The sequence below is a fragment of the Arachis ipaensis genome, chromosome B05, assembly GCF_000816755.2.
Source record: "Arachis ipaensis cultivar K30076 chromosome B05, Araip1.1, whole genome shotgun sequence".
NCBI classification, from domain to species: domain Eukaryota; kingdom Viridiplantae; phylum Streptophyta; class Magnoliopsida; order Fabales; family Fabaceae; genus Arachis; species Arachis ipaensis.
The window spans coordinates 15,142,561-15,156,942 of NC_029789.2; the positions used below are offsets into that span (position 1 = coordinate 15,142,561).

General features: G+C 31.7%; 2 protein-coding genes across 5 annotated transcripts; one reads left to right on the top strand and one right to left on the bottom strand.

Annotated features, from left to right (window-relative positions):
- On the top strand, positions 7,790-12,569 carry LOC107643064 (putative leucine-rich repeat-containing protein DDB_G0290503). 4 transcript variants are annotated; one of them, XM_016346616.2, is made up of 9 exons: positions 7,791-8,592; positions 8,716-8,916; positions 8,995-9,117; positions 9,268-9,305; positions 9,394-9,502; positions 9,635-9,812; positions 9,915-11,749; positions 11,856-12,014; positions 12,106-12,569. In XM_016346616.2, exons 1-9 carry the CDS (start codon positions 8,515-8,517, stop codon positions 12,331-12,333), a joined length of 2,949 nt encoding a protein of 982 aa, XP_016202102.1. In that variant the 5' UTR covers positions 7,791-8,514; the 3' UTR covers positions 12,334-12,569. The 4 variants fall into 4 exon arrangements, with proteins under 4 accessions (XP_016202100.1, XP_020978788.1, XP_016202102.1 ...); XM_016346614.2 differs by having other exon boundaries at positions 7,790-8,592; positions 9,635-11,749; XM_021123129.1 differs by having other exon boundaries at positions 7,790-8,592; positions 9,635-11,749; positions 11,874-12,014.
- LOC107643065 (protein LURP-one-related 4) lies at positions 12,469-13,664 on the bottom strand. The gene is made up of 3 exons (XM_016346617.2): positions 13,131-13,664; positions 12,797-13,051; positions 12,469-12,727 (listed from the first exon to the last, which is right to left on the bottom strand). The coding sequence occupies exons 1-3, from the start codon at positions 13,428-13,430 to the stop codon at positions 12,593-12,595; spliced, it is 690 nt and encodes a 229-aa protein (XP_016202103.2). The 5' UTR covers positions 13,431-13,664; the 3' UTR covers positions 12,469-12,592.

Sequence of the window (14,382 nt, forward strand, 5' to 3'; positions counted from 1 at the left end):
GTCTAACAAGCCACACCTTGGTTCTTTGTTCGTTGTCTATTGCACCTTCTATATTCAAATTTGGTACTATTGGATCCTCGAAAAGCATGCAATGTGAATGAATCTTTTGTTTATTTATATAACTTTATGATTCGGAGTCCCATTAAGCTTTAATTTATTATTCTGATATCTGACTTTTCCTCACCACATTTGACACTTGAGTCTCACTCTTTAAGCTTTTGATTTTCTTGATTGGGAATTTGGGATTGCACCATACACGTTATTATCCTAACAATTCACTTTGCAACCGACTAACTTTGCTCTTTGACTTATATGCCGCTTACAGCATTATTTTTAGTCATTAATAATTAATCATTGAATAACTATTATTTTACTATATCCTTTTTCAAACCACTTTTAGAATAAAAATATAAGATAAGATCGCAAAAAATGTGACAGAAAGTGGAGAAAAGTTGAGAATTATAGATTTTTTTTAAAAAAAATTAGAAAGCAAAAAAAGAGAACGAATAAATTTAAGATAACATAGCTATTAGATAAATGTTTTTATATTTTTAAAATTAAAATTAATGATAAAAATCTAACAAATAAAACACATAAAAAGAAAAAATGGTATTAAAATAAATGTTTTCAGATTAGTTTTTCTTCTTAGACAGTTAGGCTATGAGGTAACTGGGCCTGACTTCAAGGAAAATGTTATGATGAAGATAGGCCAAGATGAAAAGAAAGCTGGGCTTTATTTATTGTACTCTTTCCATATCTCAGTCAAAATAACCCAATTTCGTCAAAGGAAAATGTTCTCCGTACCAAAAAACAAACTAAAGACTAAGCTCATTGAGTTGGCTGTCTCAAAACATAAAGTGCTGCTGCATGAATTTCACATGATCTCTTGCAATCCCGATGTTAAAGAGAAAAGTGAACCAAGCAATAAATGTGATCTTCTTTGTTTACAATTAATCTTTATTAAGTATTACTACACCAAACAAAGCGGGTTGGTGTAGTAATTAACTCACTAATTTGCTTAAACAAGTGTTATAATAAGTTTGAATCTTGCTTAGTGCATGCAGCAACTTTTTGACCAACGACACACTCAAATGAAGTTTTGATTCGCAACGAATTAATCCTTGACTTGTTCGGCAATCGAATAATAGAGTGTAATTACTAATTAGTATTGAGAGTTCTTATATGTCTCAAAATTAATAATCCAAGGATATTACTTCCAATAATATTGATGCTATACCAAAATAACATCAAGAGGGTGTGAGTGGATAGTTTGATGATGATGGATAAGGGGTCAATTCCAGGTTCACGTGAGCACCTTCTGTTGTCTCTCATGTCATCATGTCTGTCCCAATGCAAGCTCATCATTTCAGCACTCTTGTAATCACTTCATCATTGCTTTCAGCACTGTCTTTCTCCAACACAATATATAAAGTTGAAGCCAAAAATATCTAAAAAGTTAATTAACTTGGTCTGTTCTATACCTTAATTTATTAAAGACGTGTATCTTTATTGTTGTATGTAGTCACGTTATTGAATTGAAAGAGATAATTCAGTGATCCAAAATTCCCAAAATTATGCAAAACCGTCAACCATATATATTCACGAGAACATTAACAATAGTAATAAAGAATAATCTCTGATGAGTGACCTACTAACCCTTTTGTCCGTTTTCTTTCTAATTATTAATTATAAAGGGTCGTAGATAAATATTTGTTTGTTTCCCACTTTCCACGTGTAACAATCTTGCTTGTGATTTTTCTAATTTATTTGTAAATAAATCATAATAACTAAATCTATTTATGGGCACGGAATAATTGCTCTAATATTTGTAATTTGTTGAATTCATGTCTACTTCTGGTTGTATATATAGCTCAAGTTGTGACTCAACAATGCTTTTGCGAATTAGAAGTTAAGAACTCTTGATGTGAAAGGAAAGAAGCCAGACAAATTTGTCAATTATTCCTATATTATTTAACAATTGCTTGCTTTTAGACCTGGAAAAAGAAAAAAATCACTAGATATATACATTCAACCGAATATATTATTATAAGGATCAAAAGTGGAAATCATAATGAGAAAAGCGGATTAAGGTTCAATATTGGAATGGGACCAAACTAGCCTGCAATGATGTTTCTATGCAAATAATTAACATCATCATTATTATAAGCTAGCATCAAACATACATCTTTATGGTTACAACTTTTGTGTCTCATAAGTACAAGATGGGCCTGTCTTCAACAACCAATAACAATAAGCTAAGTATCCTATAATTAACATATATATGTTGAATTGTTTGCTTAATCAATCCAATCTTGAGCACAATAATCTTCATTCTTTTCATGATCAGTTGGTGATTAAGGATCAATAATCTGCCGTTTATGAACCCATTCATTGTAAATGGCTGCTTTGGTACTTTTTGAATCATCCCTTTGAAGGTCAATAATGATTGATAACCTAAAATAAGGTCTACTAAAATTTTAACATCAAATATTAGGTCTGTGTTACTTATGTAAACTTAATATGTTGCTTTTTCATTATCATAACATCACATTGCTTTGTTATCTAATTTTACTTTTTATTATGCAATAACATATACTTTGAGTTGCTTATCATTTGCCTCATTATAGCACTGTAGACTAATTTCTATATTTGGATCATTTTATAAGGAGAAACTCAGATCAATAATTTTTAATATTTTTACGCATTATTTAACTAATACAAACATTAAATTATTTTTAATAAATAAATTTTATTAATTTATATATACAAATTCTAAAAAGATGTGGATTAAAATTGTATTAATTTATGTGTGTAAAATTTTAGTAAAAATATAAATACAAATTATATATTTTTTATGTGCAAAATTTATATAAATATAAGTACAAATTATTGCTAGACAAATACTGATAAAAAAGACAATATTTTGACAATATAGCATTACTCTTTTATAAAACTAGCGAACTTCAAACACAATTTTTCTTTCCATTCTTTTAAGCAATAATAAATAAGTTATTTGGCACTCTTCAAAATAAAGGCAATATTATGGGGTATTAAAAGCTATTATTACTTTATATGAACACTATTACTTCTAGCATTTGTTATTTATTATGAGTAAATATATTTTCAATTTTTTAAATAAATTTATGGTATGGTATATATATGGTATGGTGTACCTATATCTGTATGCTTTATTTGTAACCGATGCTTGGTGTTGGTGATGAGTATATTCTGTATTCATTGATGAATTGAGTTCTGTTCCAATTCGGTAGCTGCTAGCTAGTGACTGCAAATACACGCATTATGCATTGAAATTGGACCAAATCGAATAATGCACTTTACTCATATATTGACTAACTTATATAGTCTTCCACTCACCACAAATATACACATAATAATAACCAGCTTTAAAGTCAAGTAATAAATTAAAAGCATGATATATACATCGACTTATCTAAGCTTCATTTGAGATCGCCCTCCACGTACGTACCACTGCTTCTGCAAATCTCTGGATGTGTAAGTTTCGTCACCATCGATCCCCATAAATCCATGTTTTTATTGGCGCTCATTTTATTTTCAAGGAAGGGTATAATATGCCTAATGCCTAACAATGTACATGCAACTAACATTGAACGTTACCCTAATGTATTTGTTGCTCCAAATATATATAATGTAATGTGCTTTTTGTTATGAGGAGTGTTAGCGACAGTAATTTTTGTAATTTGTAACTATCAAATAATCATCAATAATATTTTTAATAATGTAAAATTTTATCTAATAATATGAAATTACTCATTTTTTTTTATTAATTCAGAATTTAATAAAGTTGTAGAGTTTTTCATTTTGTTATTATATATCATGTTTAGGTACATCGTGATTTTAGATATTCGTCATTTGTGGGCCCAAAAACGAAACCACCTTTGTCCTCAACTGCAGTCACACAGTACATCCATCAACCTAACGACGAATATATCTTAAATAGTGTGTGTATAAAAATAATCCTCACAATTTAGAATAATAAATTCAATTATATTAGACTAATTGAAATGAAAGCAATTTGGTGATATGAGATAATATAATAGTTATTTATAAATCCATCAACAAGATCCTTTCACGGTAGCATATGGTTTAGGGTGTGATTCATCCATTTCTTTATAAAATATATCTACGAAGTCAATTTTTCATTGATTTTCTGGATCCTTAGATTTGCATCCAACTCATTTTCAATTAGTAATAATTCTTTGAAATTCAACTAAAAAAAACCTTCACCTAAAACTCAAATAATCACTTTTTATTATGAGATCATCGTCGTTTCAAGAAAGTGCACATCATATAACAATTAAGTTATATTAAGTAGGCAGGACAAAAAAAAAACTTGGGCATGGGCGTGAGTTACCTATTAATATACAGCATATTTATCTTGATCAATATATAACAGATTCAAATATTTTGTTCGTTATATAACATAAATAATGACTTAGAATCTGACAACAAAAATTTAAGTCCATAAAAAAAATTATATTTTTAATGACTTGTAACTTGCAGCCTAAGATGCCTGCAGCTTAAGATGCCAGTTAGTTTTAGACCTAATAAGCTACTACTATATGTATGTCTTGATTTTATTTGTGTATTATTATTGGTGAATATTTTCATATTCATTTCGAGTATAGACAGAGTCTTTAAGTCAAGACGTTGCCAAAAAACTATAATTTAATAAAGTGATGGATGCTTAGGAAGCAAGGAGGAGGAAGAAGAAGACATAAATTTGGTCGTGTATGTGCTTTGGCACAAAGGCTGGTTATTAGTATATAGCAGGTTCTATTGGCTTTCTCTCAAAGCTATTAATATTGTTGGTGCTCTAATTAGCATGTATTTACATTCGTATAGAAACAGTTTATTAAAGCTATATATTTCCTCAAAAATTATAATTATCATCTAATATTTCTCTATCATAACATCAAAGGACATATAATTTTCTTTTGTTCACTAGTTGTATAAAAATATTTTTATTTAAAAATAACAATTAAAATATCGACATATATAAGTTTAAAAATTAAACAAACATATGAAACTATTTATTATCTTCGCATATCGTAGTTTTTTTTATTCATAATCGTTGAAATTTAACTGTCGTCAATGTGACCGATTAAATTTTATTTTTAGATGAAAATAATCACTCCCTAAAGGAATCCAATGATACCCTGTCAAATTCTTTTGAATCCATGGATGTATGACAATATCTTTTTATTTATCTTTAGAAAAGAAAGAATCTCAAAAATGAAATGAAAGCAAACAATAAATTCCGTTCAAAGCTTCACATACAGTTGGATAACTATCTCAAGTCTCAACCAATATTAATTCATATCCTTCTACAGGTAGCACACATTTTATTTATGATTACAGATCAAACACTACGGATTGTTACTTCTCCTTTCATATTTAACTAGAATGAGACCCGCACGATACGCGGGACGGTAAATTAATGATAGTATATAATAAGTATTAAAAATTATTATATTTTGTAGAAATAAATTAAATATGTGTAAATTGAAGTTAAATTTAAAAAGTATTTTATTTTAAATAATTTGTAATACAAAAGATTTGGATGTTGGAGTTGTACAAAGTAACATTTTTATTTGGTGGTTTGATTTTTGCATTTGTTTTAGTTGATGGACTTAATCATCTTATGTGGCGCTCGTCCTCCTTTTTTTTTTGGTTATTAGAGTTGGTGCTTTCTTCTTTTTGTCTTAGATTCCTGTGAAGATATGTTCTTTGTGAATTGTTGAATTTGATGCACTTTTTATTGTGTTATTTGGTTCCATCTTTGTATGTATGTTCTTCTTTCGAATGTGTCTTGAATTTGTATGGTTTTCTTTCTCCTTAATCTCTTGATGGGGTGGTGCTTCAATGTCATTATTTTTCTGAAATGTCATTAGATTTAAAGCAGTTGTGCCCAATAAATTTTTTGCGTCGCCATCAAATAGTACAAAAGTTGTTGTAACACTTTGATCTAAAACCTTTAATTGAATTCTGAACCTAAAATAAGTATTGGGCTAACAACTAATAATTTGATAGATGAGATTATGAAAAGTATATAGAGTTACCTTATTGTTAGATATTGTGGTGTTTGATTACATGTGCCACAAATGTAGTTGTTTCTTTTTTTTATATATGCTTTCTTCTGACACTTTATACATTTAACATAGTTCCATCCTAATTTGTCATCAATTTCGTTTATAGTTGCTAAAATTGTGAAGATCTTTTCCTATTCCAATATTCACTTTATGTTATCATTAGGTATATGGTATTTGAGGAAATATGAATGTATGATGCGTGTTGTGATTTTTTTTTGTCATATCTGATCATCACATTCTCATTGCATGACCATTAGATCTAATAGTTCTGCTCTGAAAGAATGATGCTCTATTAAGTAAGTTTGAGATGTGCAGTTTAAAAATAAATTTTTTGTGCTAAATTTGATGTTATGTGAAGGAATAGTGATAAGAGACTTATATATGTAGTTTAAATGGTATGGAATTTAAATACTTATAATGCAAAATTTATTATGATTAATAATATTATTATGACATTTGTAATATAGATGTTTATTACCTTTAGTGAGTTATTTATAAAAATTAATAAATTAATTGTTATGGTTATAAATTTATTGTATTGTTTATAACGGTAAGATATAATTGACGTAGTGAATGGCCTAAACTTATGGAGTTGTGGTCAACATAATTATTGTAATAATTATATATTTAGATTTGTAGCCATGCATGATGCATCTTATATGTACAAATATACACAACAAAAGCTAAAAGTTAAACATTTTTAGTAAAAAAAAAATAGTTAATTAGTGTTTTGAGGTAAACATGCATGCATGATGCATCTTATATACTACAAATGTATCTAATATGAAAATGTATGTCTAATATCATATATTTTTTGGTTTCGTTTTGATACTCTTTTAATAAATTTGTTTTTTTTTTTTAGTTTTTAAATATTCTTTTCAAAATTTGTATTGGTAAAATAAAATAGAATTTGTTTTTAATAATAAGTAAAAACTACAATAATAGTTCTTTGTACCTAGTGTTACTTCTAAAAATTAAAATGATTATTTTTTTTTACCAAAGATACAGAGACTCGAACTCGCGACTAATATGGGAGATTATGCTATTTGAGGTATAACTCATTGGCAAAAATTAAAATGATTATAATAAACATAATTATAATAATAAAATATAATTTTTATTTTTTAAACTTTTAATTTATAAATTAATTGTTGCGGTTATAAATTTATTGTATTGTTTATAACGGTAAGATATAATAAATATAGGAATATGAATTCAATATATTTGGAGGTTACAAATTTATTAGATTCTATTTTTTAGTTTTTTATTTGTATATTTTATTTTTTTGCTGATTTGGAAATAGTAGTGATTTGGCAAGAATTGAGTGGTTGATTCTAAAGTTGTGTCAAGTAAGTAACATTGCTAACATGGTATTAGTAGGAGGAAAAAAATGTCTCAAAAATAATGTGATGCTTGCTTATGTATCTACTTTTATATATTAAGAATAGATTAAAAAGATTTACAAAAAGAAAAAAAACCCTTTGATTCTCATGTATCGTAGAGGCATAGCATGACAAACCTTACTTTGTGAAATGTCCTAACTTCTAGGCCCTAGCTTGCTAAACAGTGTAACTACCTCAGCTTATATATGAACCCTATCTTCTACGATATCATTACTGAACCCTTTTATTTAACTCAAAATTCGAGCCCAACGAACCATCTTTCTTACTTTTCCTTTTTGTCTGGATTCAAAGTTTTCTCACCATCTTAAAAAAACATATCTTAGAAACACCCCCAAAGACTTCAGGACTATGAGAAAAACCCAAACTGTTGACGGTTATATATATAAATATAACTTCCCTTTCAAGGGCAAAACAAAATTTCTTCTCCTATGGATTACTCTAGGTCTCTAACCACTTCCTTTTAGGTTATTTTTTCTATTATTTTTCTAGTTAAACTTAGAAAAGTGGACTGATATATCACATGTAATGTAATGGGTAAGGCTAAGCATGTGAATTCTTGTATTCCAATTTAATACAAAAAGAAAAGGCGTTAATACCTATCCATGTCAAAAAAAGGAGGAGAAGATACGTTATTGTCATGTTCCATAGAAAATACAAGATTGTGAAAATAGCTAAACACAAAACTTTTCTTGATAATAAAAAATAAACATGAATGATTAATTAATTGTTTGTGAAAAGAGAAGCTTCTATTTCAATACAGATTCATGCATAAACCGCCATCTAACTCTTCAGACCAATACAACACAATACATGTATTTCTCAAAACAACTTTAATTTGGTGCCAAACATATATAGCAGCAAAGCAACCAGAAAATTCAGATCTTTGAAAACAACTCATCATTTCTGAGTTGCACTTGTGATATTGTGTGTGGCATTTCCATTCTATGTGGATGAGTGAAGAGTGAGACACAAAAAGAGACATGTTTCGTTCTGCAAGATGGTGGACCGACAGGAACAGAGTCAAAGCTCTTTTCAAGCTCCATTTCCATCTCACACAGGTTTCATTCATTTTCTTAAGGATCAAGGATGAATAATTCAAACTCACCTATTCCTTTTCATTTGAAGTTTGCTTCTTAAATGGTATTAGAATGAAGTTGTTGGGGGATGTAACAATTTTTCAGGTGAATGAATGTGGGGTGGATGCATTGGTGCTGTCAATAGTTCCAGGGGACTTTGGAAAACCAACCACCAGATTGGATCAAGCTACAGTTAGAAATGGAGTTTGTACATGGCATAATCCTGTATATGAAACTGTCAAGTTCATTCAAGACCCAAAGACTGGCAAATTCACTGACAAATTATATCAATTTTTGCTTTCAACGGTATGCATTCATTAACTCACTCTTGTTTGTTTTTGTTTATCAGAATGTGATCTCATTTTTGCTTTAATTTATATGCAGGGTTCATCAAAAGGTAGCCCCATTGGGGAGGCTTCTATAAATATTGCTGACTATGCTGAGGCCACAAAACCATCCTATCTCTCTCTTCCCATCAGGGTTTCTCATTCTGATGCTCTTTTGCATGTTAGTTTTTTTTTTTTTTTATTTAATATCTATTTTTCCATATATAAGGTTGCTTGAAATTTGAGTGCTACCTAATTTAAAGGTTTGAGTGAAACATAAGTCAAGGCAATGGCATTCTCATTAGTTTCTCTTCTGTTGCTTAATAAACAGGTATCCATCCAGAGGATTCAAGAAAATAGTGATCAAAGGTAACTGGGAATTGCCATGATCATTTTCATATTTTAGGTTATAGAATGTCCCATAGTGAAATTTGTTTGATGCCAATAACATTTGCAGAGAAGAAGAGGAATGTGAAGATGCCAAACAAAAATCCCATGATTGGATCATAAGCAACCATTTAAGCAATGCAGACATAGATGAAAGCACTAGAAGCAACTCTTCTGAAGTAAGCCTTGGAATTATATTTTCGTGTCTCTACTTCATATATAATAGTGTCATATAACTTCAACAATGATGTGCTTTTCATGAAAATTCATTCATTTCATGTATTAATTGTACAATTTGTTGTTTTTCACAGGAAGTCACTGCCAAAGCAATGAACAATAGAGAAGAATTGAGTGTTAATTGCAGCACATCTAGTGAATCTGACACTACATTGTCAAGTTCAGATGACAGCTCTGGACTTGATAGTCCTCGAAAACTTGGACTGAAAAGAAAAAAGAACATCCATTCCAGGAAAAATGTGTTTCTTTCAGGTATGAGCCACAATTCAAAATCTCAAAAACTTGTTATAAGTGACTCCACAACACAAATGCATGATGATATGCATCAGAGAATACACTTTGATTGGCCACCAGGCGATTCGACAAACGGCTCCAACCATGACATTCCAAAGGAAGATTCCGAAGAATCACATCCTACAGAAACTGAAAAACTCAAGGCTGAGCTTGCTGCATTGGCTAGGCATGTGGATGTGTCAGACATGGAACTACAGACCCTTAGAAAGCAAATTGTGAAGGAAACCAAAAGAGGGCAAGACCTCTCAAAGGAAATCCTTATCTTGAAAGAGGAAAGAGACGCATTCAAGTTGGAATGTGAGAATCTCAAGTCTTTCCACAAGCGAATGGACGAGGCCAGATTGCGAAGCAGGTCGCAATTGGAAACCAGAGATCTCGGCGCTTTCGTGGAAGAAATCCGGCAGGAATTAAGTTATGAAAAGGACATGAACGCCAATCTCCGGCTACAGTTAAAGAAGATGCAAGAATCAAATGCTGAACTGGTTCTTGCTGTGCAGGACCTTGAAGAAATGCTGGAGCAATCACAGCGTAATAACAAAGACTCCAAGGAGCTAGTAGAAACAGAAATGGAGAAGCTTGTACAGAGACAAAGCAACGGTAATAACGATACAGAAGCACTTGAGAAGAAGATTATAGACCTCTATGGTGAAATAGAGATGTACAGAAGGGACAAAGATGATTTAGAGGTACAACTGGAACAACTTGCATTAGACTATGAGATATTGAAACAGGAGAATCATAGCATTGTGTATAAGCTTGAGCAAAGCCAAGTTCAAGAACAATTGAAAATGCATTATGAATGTTCATCTCCTCCTCCTAATAATAATAATGATCCTGATCTTGAAATGCATATTGAGAATCTAGAGAAGCAACTCAAAGAACAGTCAGAAGATTTCTCGAATTCTCTTGCTACTATTAAGGAACTCGAAACGCATATCAGGAGATTGGAGGAAGAATTCGATAAGAAGAAACATGGATTCGAAGCTGACCTAGAAGCAGTGACGCGCGACAAAGTTGAACAGGAGCAGAGAGCCATCAAAGCAGAGGAAGCTTTGCGGAAGACAAGAATGGCGAATGCTAAAACTGCCGAGAGGCTGCAAGAGGAGTTTAGAAGGCTCTCGTCTCAAATGACCTCCACATTTGACGCCAATGAGAAAGCTGCCATGAAAGCATTGAAAGAAGCGAGCCAACTGCGTTCGCACAAGAGTTTACTAGAAGAAATGCTGCGAAAAGCTAAACAAGAGATTCAGTTGCTTCAATCTGATTATGATTTAAAACTCGATGATCTCTCAAAACAAATGAATACAATGACGGTTCAGATTCAACAGATGAAGCTGGAGATCGAGGACAAGACAAAGCAGCTAGAAGATCAGAAGAAGAACGGGGAACAAGCTGGTAGCGATTTCTCTGAGGAGATTCGAGTGCTTAAGGCAGAGAATGAAGATCTGAACGGAGAGATTTGGCGGTTACGCGAGCAAGTAGAAGGAAATGAAAGTCGTAGAAACGAGTTGGAACTAATGAAGAAATCGATGGAGGAATCCGAGGAGATGTTACAGAGAGGAAGCGCCGAAAGAAATGAACTGGTGAGTACGATTGCATTGTTAAAGAAGGAAGCAGAGCAGTCAGTTAACGAGGCTAGGCGATTGGAGAAGGAGGTGGAAGCAGTTAGAGCTCAATACAGTGAGTTGAAAGGTTCGGTTTCGGAAGAGGCGGCGGAGAAAGAAAAACTTAGGAAGCAAGTTTTGCAGATGAAGAGTGAGATCAAGAAGAAGGAGGATGCGTTAAGCAGCATGGAGAGGAGGCTTAAGGATAGTTTGAAGAACAAGAAAACTGCTTCAGCTCCTCAGAATTCAAAAGACATGGCAAGTCTGAGGGAAAAAATCAAAATGCTTGAGGTAATACTAACTCATTGGAGAATTTCTTAAAGAAAATTTTGAATTCCTGTTTAAGTATTAGGAGTTCCAATCATTATTCTTCTCCTACTTTTTTCTGGCAATTGAGGTGGCCATGTTGATTAAGCAGGGCCTTGTAAAGTCAAAGGAAAAAGCATTGGAGAGTTCATCAAGTTCATTCTTGAATAAGGAGAAGGAACTCCAGACCAAAATTGACGAGTTGGAGAATAAAGTGGAGGAATTCAATCAGATTATTGCTTTGCAGCAGGTATGTATTATATATCAAATTATCAACAGATTAATTATTATTGTTACTGTTATTGTTGTAGTTCAACATTGACGTGCACTTGATCAAACAGGTTTCTCAGGATTTAAGCATTATTTCTTCAAAAGATGTATGTGATGAAAAGGAGATGGTAAGTGAGTTGACGGAAAGAAACAAGTCAATGGAAAGCGAACTAAAAGAGATGCAAGAGAGATACTTAGAAATGAGCCTCAAATTTGCAGAGGTAGAAGGTGAGAGACAACAGCTTGTTATGACTCTGCGCAACCTCAACCTCAACCTCAAGGCTATTAACAAACCCTAATTAGTACTAATTACTTAATACTTCTTCTTCTTTCATCCAAATACATGTGTTATATAATGAATAAATTGCCAAAATTATGTGTATCAATCTTCCCTTTTTATTGGCCTTGATTTTTGCATCCTGATGCTGAATCTGTAATATTAAAGTGTTGTATCTTCTTTACCAATGGCACTCGCTTACATACTATAATGTACAATCACCACTTTTCTTTTATTGTAAGTGTATATTTATGTTTCTTTTGATTGAATTACATACTTGATTAGATTGTGCCGCAGACTAGAGCAAATACAGTGACAAAAGCCATTATAAGAGAGTGATCTATGTCTCCCTCCACATCCAACCTTAGAACATCCTTCCCCAGTAATATCCCTGAACATGTCTGCTTTTGCTTTGCCTGCACACTCAGACAAACAATCAATTAGTTATTATTAAAATCAATACAAAGAAGTAATTTAATACTTACATTTGCGACTATGTGTCCGTTCTTCATATTGAAGATCATAAACCCTGATGTTTTGCTACAGATTCTGTGTATGCAATATTTTTGGGAGCCTATAGTAGTGACTTGGCAACTGGCTACTCTTCCCGTAATCATCATCTTATAACTTGTTTTCACTTCAAACCATGGCTTCTTCTTCGTTTTCTGCTGCTGCCTTGTACAATCGGAATCAGAACCGTTGCATCTATAAACATCCCATCGTCCAAAAGCAAGTAATTTCTGCAACAACAATAATCAAAGATCACTATATATTGCTTCATGCATGCATGAAAGTCACCATTGGTTGATACCTACGTACCTTGTGAATGGAACAGACAAGTGTGCCTCGTAGATCCATAAGGTTAACTTGAGTTGCTCCCTTTTTGTCATAGTTATCAACGCGGTAAACGATGTCACCATTTGAATCATACACAGTGCAGCCGTTAGAGTGGAACACAAGCGATTTCATCCAAACTGTGTATTTTCCAGAACATGAGGCCTCTGCCGCAGGGTAAACCTTCTTCGCCATTGGAACCACATCGGTCATCGGAAGAATAATGTCTTTCTTTATATTATACAAAATAGTGAAAACTCTTTTTCTTGTTTTCATTTGCCCCATTCGTCATTCAAAAAATGAAATATTATATATTTTTTCATATAGCCTTTGGAGGAATCGGAGTCATTATTTTCCATTAAAGCACGTTTTGTGCACTACATTGGGCGTGCTGACAGTACTCCGATCCAACCCAAATATATACTAGTTAGTAGCGGTTATTACTAGTTGCCTAGTACATGCACGAGAACAAGCTCACATTGGATGATATGTTACCATCTCTCTGTCTATCTTTGTTTTAATTTGATCTTTTGCTTTTAGAGAAGCACTCATGTATCAAATATATATGCCATTTAGTGTATGTATTTGTGTGGATTGATGTATTTTATTTTGTCATTCTTAGACACTAAATTCATGCATCATCATACTCACGAAGAAAAACATCTATTAATCACAACCTTTTAATAAGTTATAATTTTTTAATAAGCCATAACTCTATAAAAAATATATAGCATTTTAAATATGATTTTTCATATATTTTAAAAATAGATCTCACATGTATTGGATGAAGACGATTATATATGCTCCACTATAGCGAGTCAACAAAAATGTGCTAATATATGCGTTGCTATCGATTCAGTAATTAAAGTGAGTTCATGTTGATCTATACTAATCGGATCATATAATATGTATAGTTGATCGTTTCGCAAGATTGATTATAGGTGGCATGCATTACTAAGACAACGACTACCCAATAGCGTACCGATGATGCATATATATACTTATCGTTAGATATAAACCTTTTAACCTTTTGGCACAAAAGGTCTTTAAATGTGAATCCAGAAGAAACTGTATGTATGTCCAGTGATAGTGTAATCACCCCCAGAATATTAATTTTTATGTATCTTTTATATAAGAGAAAGTATGAGGAGCCAATATATTATATTGTACAATATGTATATAATGGAATTAAATTGAAATTAAAATTAAATTATGAATAATTAATTAATTAATTTTA

What these genes read in the sequence shown, in the direction of transcription:
- LOC107643065 (XM_016346617.2), bottom strand. Translation starts at nt 13,430, where the DNA reads ATGGGGCAAATGAAAACAAGAAAAAGAGTTTTCACTATTTTGTATAAT. An exon ending in TTGTCTGTTCCATTCACAAG is followed by an intron (nt 13,052 to 13,130) that starts GTACGTAGGTAT and finishes TTGTTGTTGCAG; the next exon opens with AAATTACTTGCTTTTGGACG. An exon ending in ACGGACACATAGTCGCAAAT is followed by an intron (nt 12,728 to 12,796) that starts GTAAGTATTAAA and finishes CTGAGTGTGCAG; the next exon opens with GCAAAGCAAAAGCAGACATG.
- LOC107643064 (XM_016346614.2), top strand. Translation starts at nt 8,515, where the DNA reads ATGTTTCGTTCTGCAAGATGGTGGACCGACAGGAACAGAGTCAAAGCT. An exon ending in CTAGAAGCAACTCTTCTGAA is followed by an intron (nt 9,503 to 9,634) that starts GTAAGCCTTGGA and finishes TGTTTTTCACAG; the next exon opens with GAAGTCACTGCCAAAGCAAT. An exon ending in AGATTATTGCTTTGCAGCAG is followed by an intron (nt 12,015 to 12,105) that starts GTATGTATTATA and finishes TTGATCAAACAG; the next exon opens with GTTTCTCAGGATTTAAGCAT.